This window comes from Pipistrellus hanaki (assembly GCF_964339955.1).
Source record: "Pipistrellus hanaki genome assembly, chromosome: 20".
NCBI lineage: Eukaryota > Metazoa > Chordata > Mammalia > Chiroptera > Vespertilionidae > Pipistrellus > Pipistrellus hanaki.
The window spans coordinates 3,286,108-3,299,684 of NC_140522.1; the positions used below are offsets into that span (position 1 = coordinate 3,286,108).

Here is a 13,577-nt window from a genome sequence, read left to right on the forward strand (position 1 = left end):
CTACGTCCCAGCTCTCGCCCTCGCCCCCCACCCCCCAGCACGCCCGCCTCGGACCCCCTCCAGCGCCCGAGCGGACCCTCCCGGCCACGCGGGCGGCCTCACCGACTTCCGACTCCTCCACCTCGTCCACGTCGATGACCTGCGGGTGCTGCTGCGGGAACCGGGCCGGGGGCAGCTGGAAGGACCGGGTGCGCTCGGTGGGCGGGCGGCCGGGGGCCGAGGCCCGGTGCCTGGGGGTGCCCACGTCTCCCCGCCGCGGGGTCTCCTGGGGGAAGGCGGTGGTGCCCACGTCCTCGGGGCCCAGGCTGGTCGCCGCGTCGTAATCTTCGTCCTCCTCGTAGTCCTCGCCGCCGTCCGGCTGGAGGTTCACGTCAGAGGGCACCACGCCGCTGGCCGTGTCGGGGCCGCCGATCTCAAACACCCACACGCCCTGCTGCCCCGAGTTGCTGCTCCTATTACAGAGAGGAAGGGAGAGGGACAGAGAGTTAGAAACGTCGGTGAGAGAGAAACATCGATCGGATGCCTCCTGCGCGCCCCCCACTGGGGATGCGCCCGCAACCAAGGTCCATGCCCTTGACCGGAATCGAACCCGGGACCCCTCAGTCCGCAGGCTGAAGCTCTATCCACTGGGCCACACCGGTTTCGGCGCCGACTGGGTCTTGCGTGGTCATCATGATAGGACCGTGGTCGGCAAACTCATGTCTGTCAGCAGAGCCACCATCCTACTGGTCGGCAAACCACGGCTCGCGAGCCACCTGCGGCTCTTGGGCCCCTTGGGTGTGGCTCTTCCACAAAATACCACGGCCTGGGCAAGCCTATTTGGAAGAAGTGGCGTTAGAAGAAGTTTAGGCTTAAAAAAATTCGGCTCTCCAAAGAAATGTCCATCGTGGTGCTGTGGATATTGGGCTCTGTGGACTGATGAGTTTGCCGACCACTGTGATAGGGGCACAGACAGACGATTGGGGACCAGCAAGAATGGTGAGAAATATCAATCACACTCTGTTAGCCGTGATGGTGTTGTTCTGATTAAAGAAGGCCCGTTTTGCCTTCTAACCAATGTGGCTCAGTGTATAGAGTATCGGCCTGCGGATTCAAAGGTCCCAGGTTCGATTCCGGTCAAGGCATGTACCTTGATTGCAGGCACATCCCCAGTAGGAGGTGTGCAGGAGGCAGCTGACTGATGTTTCTCTATCATCGATGTTTCTAATTCTCTATCCCTCTCCTTTCCTCTCTGTATAAAAACAATAAAATATGTTTAAAAAAAAATATATATATATATATACACACAAAACACACATACACACACACACACACACACACACACACACACAAAACACAAGGCCTTAAAGAAAGAAAGAAAAAAAGAAAGAAAGGAAAAAAGAAAGAAAGAAAGAAAGAGGTCTTGAAGAAAATCCTAAGAAAGAGAAAACGCAGTGTTTTTTGAGAGAGAGAAAAAAAAAATCCCATAGAAGGGGGCCCCGCAGTTGCAGCCGAGGCTGTTCCAGGGCCAGTGGTGGCTGGTCTTTGTCCCAGTTCTGGCCTCGGGCTCCGAAGCCCCTGGAATCCGTGCGGGAATGAATGAGAGGACAGGCCGCCGGGGACCCTAGCCGGCTTCTTGGACAGAAAAGCCCAGGCGAGGTGAGGGGATCGGAATGTTCAGCCCCACGCCCTGCACTCCAGGGCGGGGAGAGGAGCTGGAGATAAAGCTTACCTCCGATGGCCCATGGTCTGAACAGCCACCCCTGAAGCAAGCACGCCCAACGCCAAGGCTAACACAGGCCAAATACACAAGGGTTAGGAGTACGTGGGCCACCAGAACACAAAAGCTTCCATTTTCACAGAAGCGTCGCTTTATTTCGGTAGAGACGTGCGAAACACATGGTCAGAGTGCGTCATAGCAGCCTGGCGCTCTGCCGTTCGGCCGATCTGCATATTAGGATTTTATTATACAGGATTTTTGTTCATCCTCACCCCAGGATATTTCCCCATGGACTTTTAGGGAGAGCGGGAGAGAGGAGGAAAGACAGAGAGAAACACACCGATGGGTTGCCTCTCTTGCATGCCCTTGACTGATTCTCTCCTCCTTGGTTCTCTCTAAGCCTATAGCAATGCCCAGGTTTGATCCCCAGTAGGGGCGTGCAGTAGGCAGCCAATCAATGATTCTCTCTCATCGTTGATGTTTCTACCTCTCTCTCCCTCTCTACATTCAATTAAAAACAACAAACAAACAGCCGAAACCGGTTTGGCTCAATGGATAGAGCGTCAGCTTGGGAACTGAAGGGTCCCGGGTTCGATTCCGGTCAAGGGCATGTACCTTGGTTGCGGGCATATCCCCAGTGGGGGGTGTGCAGGAGGCGGCTGATCGATGACTCTCTCTCATCGGTGTTTCTAACTCTGTATCTCTCTCCCTTCCTCTCTGTACAAAATCAATAAAATATATTAAAAAAGAATAATAATAAAAAATAAATAAATAAAAACTACCACAAAATAGAAAAACTATATCCAACACGGCAACCCAAGGGAATGTGCTTAGGGAATGTTGTGTGATGCCCATGACATCATCCTATGTAATAAAAAGGCTAATAATATGCAAATCGACCGAATGGCAGAACGACCGGTCGCTATGATGGGCACTGATCACCAGGGGGCAGACGCTCAATGCAGGAGCTGCCCCCTGGTGGTCAGTGCGCTCCCACAGGGGGAGTGACGCTCAGCCAGAAGCCTCTCCCACCTGTGCTGCAGGCGGGCGGTAAGAAACGAGGGGTCCCAGACTGTGAGAGGGATGTCTTCCTGGCGGCTTAGGCCCGCTCCCTGACTGCCAGAGGGATGTCTGACTGCCAGCTTAGGCCCCATCCCCCGGGGAGCGGGCCTAAGCCGGCAGGCGGACATCCCCCGAGGGGTCCAGACTGTGAGAGGGCGCAGGCCAGGCTGAGGGATTCGGTGCACACACACACACACACACACACACACACATACACACACCTGCCAGTGCACAAAATTTCATGCACCGGGCCTCTCGTCCTTCATACAATAATAACGTGCTGCTCTTGTTAAGGAGGAGCCTACGGAGGAACGCAGAAAGACGCTTACTTGGCCAAATTGCTGATGGACTCCCGGTCGTTAGCAAATATGTTATAGGCCCCGTCGCTGCTCCACAGGCGTCCCCCCTGCCCTTGGCTGAAGGCCACCATGGCGGGGACCTGGCTCTGCTCCCGCTTGGAGAAGGTGGAGGTGAACTGCAGCCCGTCTTCGGGGTACAGGAAGATGGCGTAGGAGCTGGACCCCGAGGAGGCCAGCACCGCCTGGAACGTGTTCCTCTGTGGGAAGATGGGGCACAGGTTGGTCCCGCGGGCACGGAGCCACCCCTCCCCGGGGGCCCTTCCCCAGACGAGACGGCCCACGAGGCACTGTCCTCCCCTTATTCCCGAGACAGCGCCACGCCCACGCCTCTAAGGCTGGCACGTTGGAAAGGACCTTCGGCCGAAACCAGTTTGGCTCAGTGGATAGAGCGTCGGCCTGCAGACTGAAGAGTCCCAGGTTCAATTCCGGTCAAGGGCATGTGCCTTGGTTGCAGGCACATCCCCAATGGGAGATGTGCAGGAGGCAGCTGATCGATGATTCTCTCTCATCAATGCTTCTAACTCTCTCTCCATCTTCCTTCCTCTCTGTAAAAAATCAATAAAATATATATATTTTTTAAAAAATGCCTCGCCCGACTGGCCGGGGTGGCTCAGTGGTTGAGCATCAACCTCTGAGCCAGGAGGTCCCGGTTTGATTCCTGGTCAGGGCCTATCAATCCCTATAGGGGGCGTGCAGGAGGCGGCCGATCCATGATTCTCTCTCATCATCAATGTTTCTCCCTCTCTCTCCCTCTCCCTTCCTCTCTGAAATAAATTTTGTTTTAATATATTGTATTGATTTTTTTTTTTTTACAGAGAAGAAGGGAGAGGGATAGAGAGCTAGAAACATTGATATAAGAGAATCATTGATCAGCTGCCTCCTGCACCGCCCCCACTGGGGATGTGCCCGCAACCAAGGCACATGCTCTTGACGGGAATCGAACCTGGGACCCCTCAGTCCACAGGCCGACGCTCCATCCACTGAGCCAAACCGGTTTCGGCTGAAATAAATTTTTAAAAAATAAATATAGTCTCTATTGAACGAGAAGCGACTTCCCACTGTCTAAGGCACATGTGTCAAACACAAGGCCCGCGGGCCAAATCCAGCCCGCCAGGCCTTGCAATGTGGCCCGCACCGCGCTGTCATCACTGCACTCCGCTGTCAGTTTATGACATTGTCAGTTTATGACTGTTCAGTAAACCATTCGGCCCGCGATTTATGCTGGATTTTAGATTTTGGCCCCTTCTCTGATTGAGTTGGACACCCCTAGTCTAAGGGATGGGACTCATCAACCTCATTCTTGCCACCAGCAGTTTCTCAGGAACTGGTTTGCTTCAACCCAATCACCCCCGAGACGTAGACCCCGAGCTTTGCAGACAAGGAGCAGGAGGGCCGAAACCGGTTTGGCTCAGTGGATAGAGCGTCGGCTTGGGGACTGAAGGGTCCCGGGTTGGATTCCGGTCAAGGGCATGGACCTTGGTTGCGGGCACATCCCCAGTGGGGGGTGTGCAAGAGGCAGCTGATCGATGACTCTCTCTCATCGATGTTTCTAACTTGCTATCTCTCTCCCTTCCTCTCTGTACAAAATCAATAAAATATATATATTTTTAAAAAAAGGAGCAGGAGGAATCGGCCCTGCCAGGACCCGGTTGTGCTTCGCCAGTCCTTCCTCTATCAGTGCCACTGCACGCTGTCCCGCTGAGTGGCACACGCCAGGCCCCCCTCTCCGGCTGGGCTCCACGCCCCGGCCCTGGGGGGGGGGGCACTCACCTCGTCCTCCCCGGCAGGGTCCTCGCTGGGGCCTCGGAGCGGGGCCATGTCCTCCCAGGTGACCACCACGGCGCTGGCCGGCTGGAAGGACACGCCCGGGAAGCCTCTCTGCACGCACTCGGCGGCCAGCCGGGTGACCTCGGGGGACGCGTCCTCGCGGTAGTAGACCTTCCCGCGGCCGTCGCTGGTGTCCAGGTCGGCCAGGAAGGGCGCCACGGCCCCGAAGGTGGGCGGGAAGAGCCCCGGGTGGGACTCCGCGGCCGGGGGCTCGCTGGTGGCGATGAGGCCGTTCGTGGTGACCTGCGGAGAGCAAGCGGCGTTCACAGGAGCCCAGAAGGGGGCAGGTGGAGTGCCTGCTCACAGGACGCTGTCACAGGGGCCCACACGAAGCCACGTGCCACAGAATGGAAGCCACGTGCCACTGAATGGAAAGCCACGTGCCACTGAATGGAAAAAAGCCACGTGCCACCGAATGGAAAAAAAAAAGCCACGTGCCACCGAATGGAAAAAGCCACGTGCCACTGAATGGAAAGCCACGTGCCACTGAATGGAAAAAAAGCCACGTGCCACCGAATGGAAAAAAGCCACGTGCCACCAAATGGAAAAAGCCACGTGCCACTGAATGGAAAACCACGTGCCACTGAATGGAAAGCCACGTGCCACCGAATGGAAAGCCACGGAACTGGTGGTGGGAAGCAGCACTGTTCCCTAGGCAGAGTCCTGCAGAAGGGGCACAGCTCCATGCCGGCATCCCCCGGCCCCCGCACCCTGGACACCAAGGGTCTGAGGGTCCCAGGCTCCCCTACGTGCGTGCTCCGTGTTCTGCAAAGAGCCGTTCTACATAGGTCATTATTTATTTGTTATTATTTTTTAAATATATTTTATTGATTTTTTTACAGGGAGAGAGAGGAATAGAGAGTTAGAAACATCGAGGAGAGAGAATCATCGATCCGCTGCCTCTTGCGCACCTCCTACTGGGGATGTGCCCGCAACCAAGGTACATGCCCTTGACCGGAATCAAGCCTGGGACCTTTCAGTCCGCAGGCCGATGCTCTATCCACTGAGCCAAATAGGTTTCAGCTATTATTGTTTTTTAAAATTATCTTATTGACTTTTTAGAGTGGTTGAGCGTCATCCTTTGAACCGGGAGGTCACGGTTCGATTCCCGGTCAAGGGCACAGGCCCAGGTTGCGGGCTCGATCCTCTGTGGGGAGTGGCGTGCAGGAAGCAGCCGATCCATGATTCTCTCTCATCATCGATGTTTCTATCTCTCTCTCCTTCTCCCTTCCTCTCTGAAATCAATACAAAGAAAACGTATTTCTAAAAATCCCTAATCAGATGGGAGAGTCGTACCAAATGGCCCTCGGCTTGCACCGTGAGAGGCTGTGGTTGGAAGAATGCCAGGGAGGGGCCTCGTCTGGACCGTCCAGATCTGTCCAGGAGATGGAGGCCTGTGGGTTTCCCTGGGCACTACCTCCCTCCCTCCCTCCTCCACCCACATCCTGACCCCTAAGCCACTTCCGACCTCGTCCCTGGAGGAGGAGTCCAGGATAGACCAAAAGGACAGAAACTGGCCCGGCGGCGTGGCTCAGTGGTTGAGCATCAACCTATGAACCAGGAGGTCACCGTTCAATTCCCGGTCAGGGCACTTGCCCAGGTTTTGGGCTCCATCCCCAGTAGGGGGTGTGCCGGAGGCAGCTGATCCATGATTGTGTTTCTATATATCTCTCTCCCTCTGTCTGAAATAAATAAAAACATATTAAAAAAAAAAAGAAAGAAAGAAAAAAAAAAGGCCGAAACCGGTTTGGCTCAGTGGATAGAGCATCAGCCTGCAGACTGAAGGGTCCCGGGTTCGATTCCGGTCAAGGGCATGGACCTTGGTTGCGGGCACATCCCTGGAAGGGGACGTGCAGGAGGCAGCTGATCAATGACTCTCTCATCGATGTTTCTAACTCTCTCTCTCTCCCTTCCTTTCTGCAAAAAATCAATAAAATATATATTTTTTTAAATAATAAATAATTCACCGAAACCGGTTTGGCTCAATGGATAGAGCGTCGACTTGGGGACTGAAAGGTCCTGGGTTCGATTCTGGTCAAGGGCATGTACCTTGGTTGCGGGCATATCCCCAGTAGGGGGTGTGCAAGAGGCAGCTGATCGATGACTCTCTCTCATTGATGTTTCTAACTCTCTATCTTCTCCCTTCCTCTCCCTTTCTCTCCCTTTCTCTCCATTTTTAAAATATATTTTAAAAAAAAATAATAATAATAATAAATAATTTTAAAAATAATTTTTTTAAAAAAAGGACAGGAACTGAAGACCAAGCCCTTGCGACATGCCCAGAACCGGGTGAAAAGGCTGTGGGGGTGGAGCCGGTGGACAGGGGGGTTCTGGGGGTGAACTTTGCACACCTCCCTCGCCCTCCTCCTCCCCCCCCCCCCCCCCCCCCCCCCCCCGCTCCCCGGGCTGGGAGCCACATGGGGACAAGCTTCCCATCATCACCTGGCACCGGCCGGACATTCTGCAATCCTGGGCCGGGCTGGCCGGGAGGAGGGTCAGGGATGAGCGGACCCAGCTGGCCGGCCCCACCCCCATCCCGACACCTCCCAGCCGGGGCGGGCAGGGGAGAGCGTGGGAAAGGGCTCACTCTCCCTAGATGCCAGCATTTGGCAGTCCCCAGCCGCTCCGGGGGAGGCTCAGCCAGGGCCACATGCAGACAGCTCACGTGCTAAAAATCTGCCTTCGAGCGACACTAAAGCCAGTCCCAGGGCCTTTTACTACTGGGAATTGGGACCCAGGAATGTCCTTATTCCCACAGGGAATGCTCTCAGCCCGCGGCCTCGGAGCCCTGCGGACACTCTGGTCAGGGCCCAGCGGACCCTCATCAGGGTCAGGCCTGGGCCGGGAGTGTCGGCCAGCGTTCCTGTAACGTCAACTCAGCTGCCTGTAACTATGGAGACAGATGACATCACAGGTACATGTCATGCACCACATCTAGTAGTTTCCAACCTGATCTGTTTGGCTCAGTGGATAGAGCATCTCGGTCTGCGGACTGAAAGGTCCCAGGTTCGATTCCGGTCAGGAGCATGTACCTTGGTTGCGGGCACATCCCCAGTAGGAGGTGTGCAGGAGGCAGCTGATGGATATTTCTCTCTCATCGGTGTTTCTCTAACTCTCTTTCTCTCTCCCTTCCTCTCTGAAATCGCCAAAAATATTTCTTAAAGAATCATTTTTAAGAGATACATGCTGAATGACATACTTAGGATGAAAACAAATTACTTGGGATTTGCTTAAGGATAACTCCATTTGGGTGAGGGGGGGTATTGGGAATGAGTGAATAGAAAAGAATCAAAACAAGCCATAGACTGCCCGGCCAGTGTGGCTCAGTGGTTCGATTCCCAGGCAAGGCCACATGCCCGGATTATGGGTTCAATCCCCAGGAGGGGTCGTGCAGGTCATCCATTCGGAGAAGGGCCTGGGGTTCCCTCTGAATCCCCTAACCCCCTCCCAGACCTGCCCACATCCCCTCTCGGCCCTCCCTCCCCACCGCGGTTTTCAGGAATGTTCCCTGCGCTGGGGGCGCTGGACTGTGCTAATGAGCAGAAGGTGCCTGCGCAGCAGATTTGGGAGTTAACAGGGAGTTACGGGGCCTTTTGGCCCCAGGCACCGGGCCCTGCGTGCAGAGACAGCCATGAAGCCTGAGGATTGGGCAGCAGGCACCAGCCAGCACTGCCTTCTAGTCCCCGTTTGCGTTACTTAAAAATAAATAAATAAATAGAATGCCCTAACCGGTGTGAGCGTCGGCCTGCAGACTCAAGGGTCCCAGGTTCGCTTCCGGTCAAGGGCATGTACCTTGGTTGCAGGCACATCCCCGGTGGGGGGTGTGCAGGAGGCAGCTGATGGATGTTTCTCTCTCATCGATGTTTCTAATTCTCTCCCCCTCTCCCTTCCTCTCTGTAAAAAAATCAATTAAAATATATTTTTTTAAATGCCACGGGCGTGGCTGGGGTGGCTCAGTGGTTGAGCATCCACCTAGGCACCAGGAGGTCACAGTGTGGTGCCCAGGTTGCAGGCTCAAACCCCTGCAGGGTGGGGCGTGCAGGGGGCAGCCGACCCAGGATTCTCTCTCATCACGGAAGTGCCTCTCTCCTGTTGATTTGGCCTACAAATTAGGTCTAAAATTCGTTTGTGCTGCTGCCATCATTCTCCCCACCTTTATTAGCTGGCCTGGGGTGCTGTTAACTTCTCTCTCTCCCTCTCCCTTCCTCTCTGAAGTCAGGAGCAGCGCGCTTTTAAAAAACAGAAGGAAATGAATGACAGGCTGGGGTCCTCCCAGTGGAAGGCGCAGGGAAGGGAAACAGCCATCAATGAGCCTCGCTGGGTCCCCGGGGCGGAAAGCAGCCGGCAGGGGAGGTGGGGGGGGAGGGGGGGAGGGGCGGGGAAGCCGTCCCCCAAACAGATGTGTTTGGTTAGAGAACGAGGGAGGTCCCCCAAATGAGAAACAAATGGAGCCTCTCAGAGGCACAAAAGCTGCCCCAGGAGGCAATGGCAGCCCGCAGGCTGCAAAAGCGAGCTCCCTCTGTGGAAGGAAGCACCAACGTAAGGTCAAATAACGCAGCGTAAAGCATGCAAAGGCAACACGCTTTATGCTTTTATTATTTATTTTTATTTTTTAAAAATATACTTTATTGGTTTTTACAGAGAGGAAGGGAGAGGGACAGAGAGCTAGAAACATCAATGAGAGAGAAACATCCATCAGCTGCCTCCTGCACACCCCCCACTGGGGAGGTGCCCGCCACCAAGGTACATGCCCTTGACCGGAATCGAACCCGGGACCTTTCAGTCCGCAGGCGGACGCTCCGTCCACTGAGCCAAACCGGTTTCAGCAAACTTTATACTTTTAAATATATATACATTTCAGAGAGGAAGGGAGAGGGAGAAAAATAGAAACATTCATGATGAGAGAGACTCATGCATCCACTGCCTCCTGCACGCCCCACACTGGGGATCGAACCCCCAACCCAGGTGTGTGCCCCGGACCGGGAATCGAACCGCGACCTCCTGGTTCATAGGTTGACGCTCAACCACGGAGCCACGCCACCTGGAGCCCTAGGACCCCTGAATTGGGGTGACACGGATCCCCTCCTGGGAACGCAGCCCCTGCCTCTGACACTATTGGGAAAGGAGTAAGCATCCATCGCTTTCCGGAAGGACCCCCCATCAGGGTACCCCAAAGGCCCCTGTGGCAAGGGCCGCTCTTCTTTTATCCTCTCCCCAAAAATATATTTAAAAAAAATATATATATATATATATATATATATTATTGACTTTTTACAGAGAGGAAGGGAGAAGGATAGAGTTAGAAACATCGATGAGAGAGGAACATCCATCAGCTGCCTCCTGCAAACCCCCCCACTGGGGATGTGCCCGCAACCAAGGCACATGCCCTTGACCGGAATCGAACCTGGGACCCTTGAGTCTGCAGGCCGACGCTCTATCCACTGAGCCACACCGGTTTCGGCCAAAAAAAAACCAACATTTTTATTGCTTTGGGAAGGCAAGGGAGCCAACCCTCTTCCAGACAGAAGCGTGCCAGGCCAGCTAATCAGGGGAGGGAGCAGGATGAGGTAAGACACACCATTGAGCAACCTTCACCCACTATCGATTCAGGCAGAGGTCATCATGGATGCGAACCCGCTCGGTGAAAGGTGGACGGGGTGGGAGGTGAGGATGGAAGGAGGGCGAGGATGGGAGGGACAGGTGCCTGGGCCAAACCGTCCCCCTTCGTCAGCTCCCTGCTCACGGGGGACAAACACCACCCAGAGGACACGACCTGGCACGGTCTCCCGCACCCTGGCAGCCACAGAGCTCTGCCCAGACATCGCTTGGCTCCGGTTCCTGGCACATGCCAGGCTGGGTCCCAGGTCCCAGCCGCATGCACTGGCAATCCCCCCGCCCACAACACCCCCCCCCCCAATGCCCATCCCCACTGTGCGGGGCTTGAGGCCAGAAAGCTTCCCGGGGGAACCCCAGTTTGGGCACTGAGCGGGCGGGATGGCCTGGAGCGATGACTAAGTCATTACCATGTCTTCTGTCTGAGGATTAAACATTGTGAAACCAGGGAGTCCCTGACGGGGGCGGAGAGGCTGGTGGGTCAGGGTTTTCTCCCTCCGTGGGTGTTCCCGCTGGTCCTAGGCTGGGCCCAGAGCCGTGCAGGCCTCCTGGGTCCTGCACACACACACACACACACACACCCACCGCCCCGGGCAGCTCCGTGTCTCAGGCGGGGTGCCCACCAGCTCAGCGCGCATCGACACAGCGGCTACAGGGCGGGGTGGACGCTGGGCTGGGTCCCCGGGTCCCCGGGTCCCTGCCACCTCCGGCGTCAGCCAGGGTCCCACCTCCCTCCCCTCAGCCCTTATCCGGGGACTGGTCACTGCCACGGCCCAGGGGCCCGGCCCTGTCCTCTCGTGGGGACAGGGACCATCCCACCTTCAGAGCAATGGGGGAGCTGACACCGGTGTGGCTCAGTGGATAGAACGCCGGCCTGCAGACTGAAGGGTCCCAGGTTCAATTCCGGTCAAGGGCATGTATCTTGGCTGAGGGCACATCCCCAGTAGGAGGCGTGCAAGAGGCAACCAAGCAATATATACAGATATATATATTTTTTAAAGAAGCGCATCGATACTTTTACAAACATCTTGTTCTACTATTTCGATCTGTATTTCAACCTCATGGATTTCCCCGGCCACCCTGTGCGGGTTATGTTATGCATTTGGAGACATCATTCTAAGAAGCGTCCTTCTAGAGACACCTTGGTCAGGGCAGTCGGCGGCTGGGTGGAGTTTGTTTGTTTTTTTAAATATATTTTTATTGATTTCAGAGAAGGAAGAGGGAGAGAGAGAAACATCCATGATGAGAATCATGGATCGGCTGCCTCCTGCACACACCCCACTGGGAATGGAGCCTGAAACCAGGCACATGCCCTTGACCGGAATCGAACCCGGGACCCTTCCGTCTGCAGGCTGACGCTCCAGCCACAGAGCCAAACCGGCTAGGGCTGGAGGTTCTTTTTTAAAGAGATTATATATATATATATTGATATCAGAGAGGAAAGGACAGGGAGATAGAGATAGACACATCCATGATGAGAGAGAACCATGGGTCGGCTGCCTCCTGCACGCCCCACACTGGGGTGATCGAACCCGCAACCGGGAATCCATCCGTGACCTCCTGCTTCATGGGTCCACGCTCAACCAACTGAGCCACACCAGCCGGGCTTCAAGCCTCCTTTTTAGACGAAGCGCCCATCTCCCGCGGGGCGGGGCGTGACCTGGGGCGCAGCGGGAGGGGCGCACCGCCGGCCCCAGGCGGGCCCCCTCCCGCCTCTGCTGGGAGGTCCCCCTTTCAAAGAAACCCACATGGTGGCGGCTGTGGCCGGCAGCGCCCCCAAAGGCCTGGCCTCCCCCGCCAGCGCCCCCTGCCGGTTCAGAGGAGGCTCCCGAGAGCCCGAGGTCACCTGGTGACCATGCGCGCCCATTGGAGACTGGACCCGGGGAGCCCAGCTTCCCCGGCCCTGGCCTCTGGGCTGGAACGAGCTCAGGAACCGGGGCTGAGCCGGAGCGGGAGTCGCACACCCCAATTCCGGGCGGGGGGGGGGGGACCCCGTGCGCTCGCTGCCCGGGGCGGAGAGGCGGGGTCCTTCCCTGCGCCAGGGTCCCCTCCTCAAAGCCTCAGGACCAACGGCGAGCCCCGCTTCCCCGCCCGATGGACCACGGGGTCCTCGGGTAGCGGTCCCGGATAGCAGGGTCCCCGGATAACGGCCCCGGATAACGGTCCGGGATAACGGTCCCCGGATAGCGGTCCCGGGGGGGCCGAAGGGAGGGGGGAGCGGGGTGCGCGCATGGCAGCGCCCTCGGGGCGAGCTCCCCGGCCTCGCGAGCTCCTCGCCTGGGCGCTGGGGAGGGGGGTCGGGGCCCCGAGGCGGGGGGCGCACGGGCCTTGGAGACGCGGAGCGGAGCGCGCGCCCGGACCCAAGGGGCGGCTGGTGGGTCGGTCCCCGCCCCCGACGCCCACGTCCGTCCATCCGGCTCGGCGGGGGCCCGGCCGCTGGCCTCCTTCCTCCGGGGACCCCCCCGCACCCGCACCCGGCCAGGGCGCACTCACATAGACGGCGCGCAGGTCCGATCGGTCGAAGAGGCGCAGCGGCGCGCCCAGCGCCAGCGCCGGGGACACGCGGTCGTCGCCGGGCGGCAGCTCCCGGTCCCCGCGCGCCGGCCCGAAGGGGAAGAGCTCGCGGCGGCGCAGGCAGCGGCCCGGCCCCGCCAGCAGCAGCGGCAGCAGCAGCAGCGCCCACGCCGCGCGGCCCCGGCCCCTCGCGCTCCGCATGGTCCGCCGATTGCGCTCCTGGGCTCCGGGCTGCAGACTGGGGCTGGGGCTGGGGCTGGAGCTGGAGCGGGAGGCGGGGACGGAACCGGACGCCCCCGGCGGCCCCTCCCTCCCCGGGGCGGGGGAAGGCGGAGAGGGGCCGGGGCAGGGCCGGCCCGCGGGCTGGGCGCGCTGGAGTGGCCACTGTCCCGGGAGGAGGCGCCCTAGAGCTGGTCTTTCCCCTCTTTCCCTCCCCCCATCTCCCTTACCCCACCCCGGGGTGGTGGGCGCCCCGGGCAGGGAGCCCCCAAACCAGCGGGGCC

General features: G+C 57.5%; 1 protein-coding gene across 1 annotated transcript in view; it reads right to left on the bottom strand.

The window, feature by feature from the left end:
* Positions 1–13,332, bottom strand: part of NID1 (nidogen 1) — a 39,034-nt gene extending 25,702 nt beyond the window's left edge. The window contains exons 1-4 of the mRNA XM_084868679.1: positions 13,054–13,332; positions 4,891–5,190; positions 3,091–3,317; positions 103–452 (exon numbers count right to left, since the gene is read on the bottom strand). Coding sequence (XP_084724805.1) covers positions 103–452; positions 3,091–3,317; positions 4,891–5,190; positions 13,054–13,275 — 1,099 coding nt within the window. The 5' untranslated portion in view covers positions 13,276–13,332. The remainder of the gene's footprint in view (positions 1–102; positions 453–3,090; positions 3,318–4,890; positions 5,191–13,053) is intronic.
* Between the last annotated feature and the right edge of the window lie 245 nt (positions 13,333–13,577).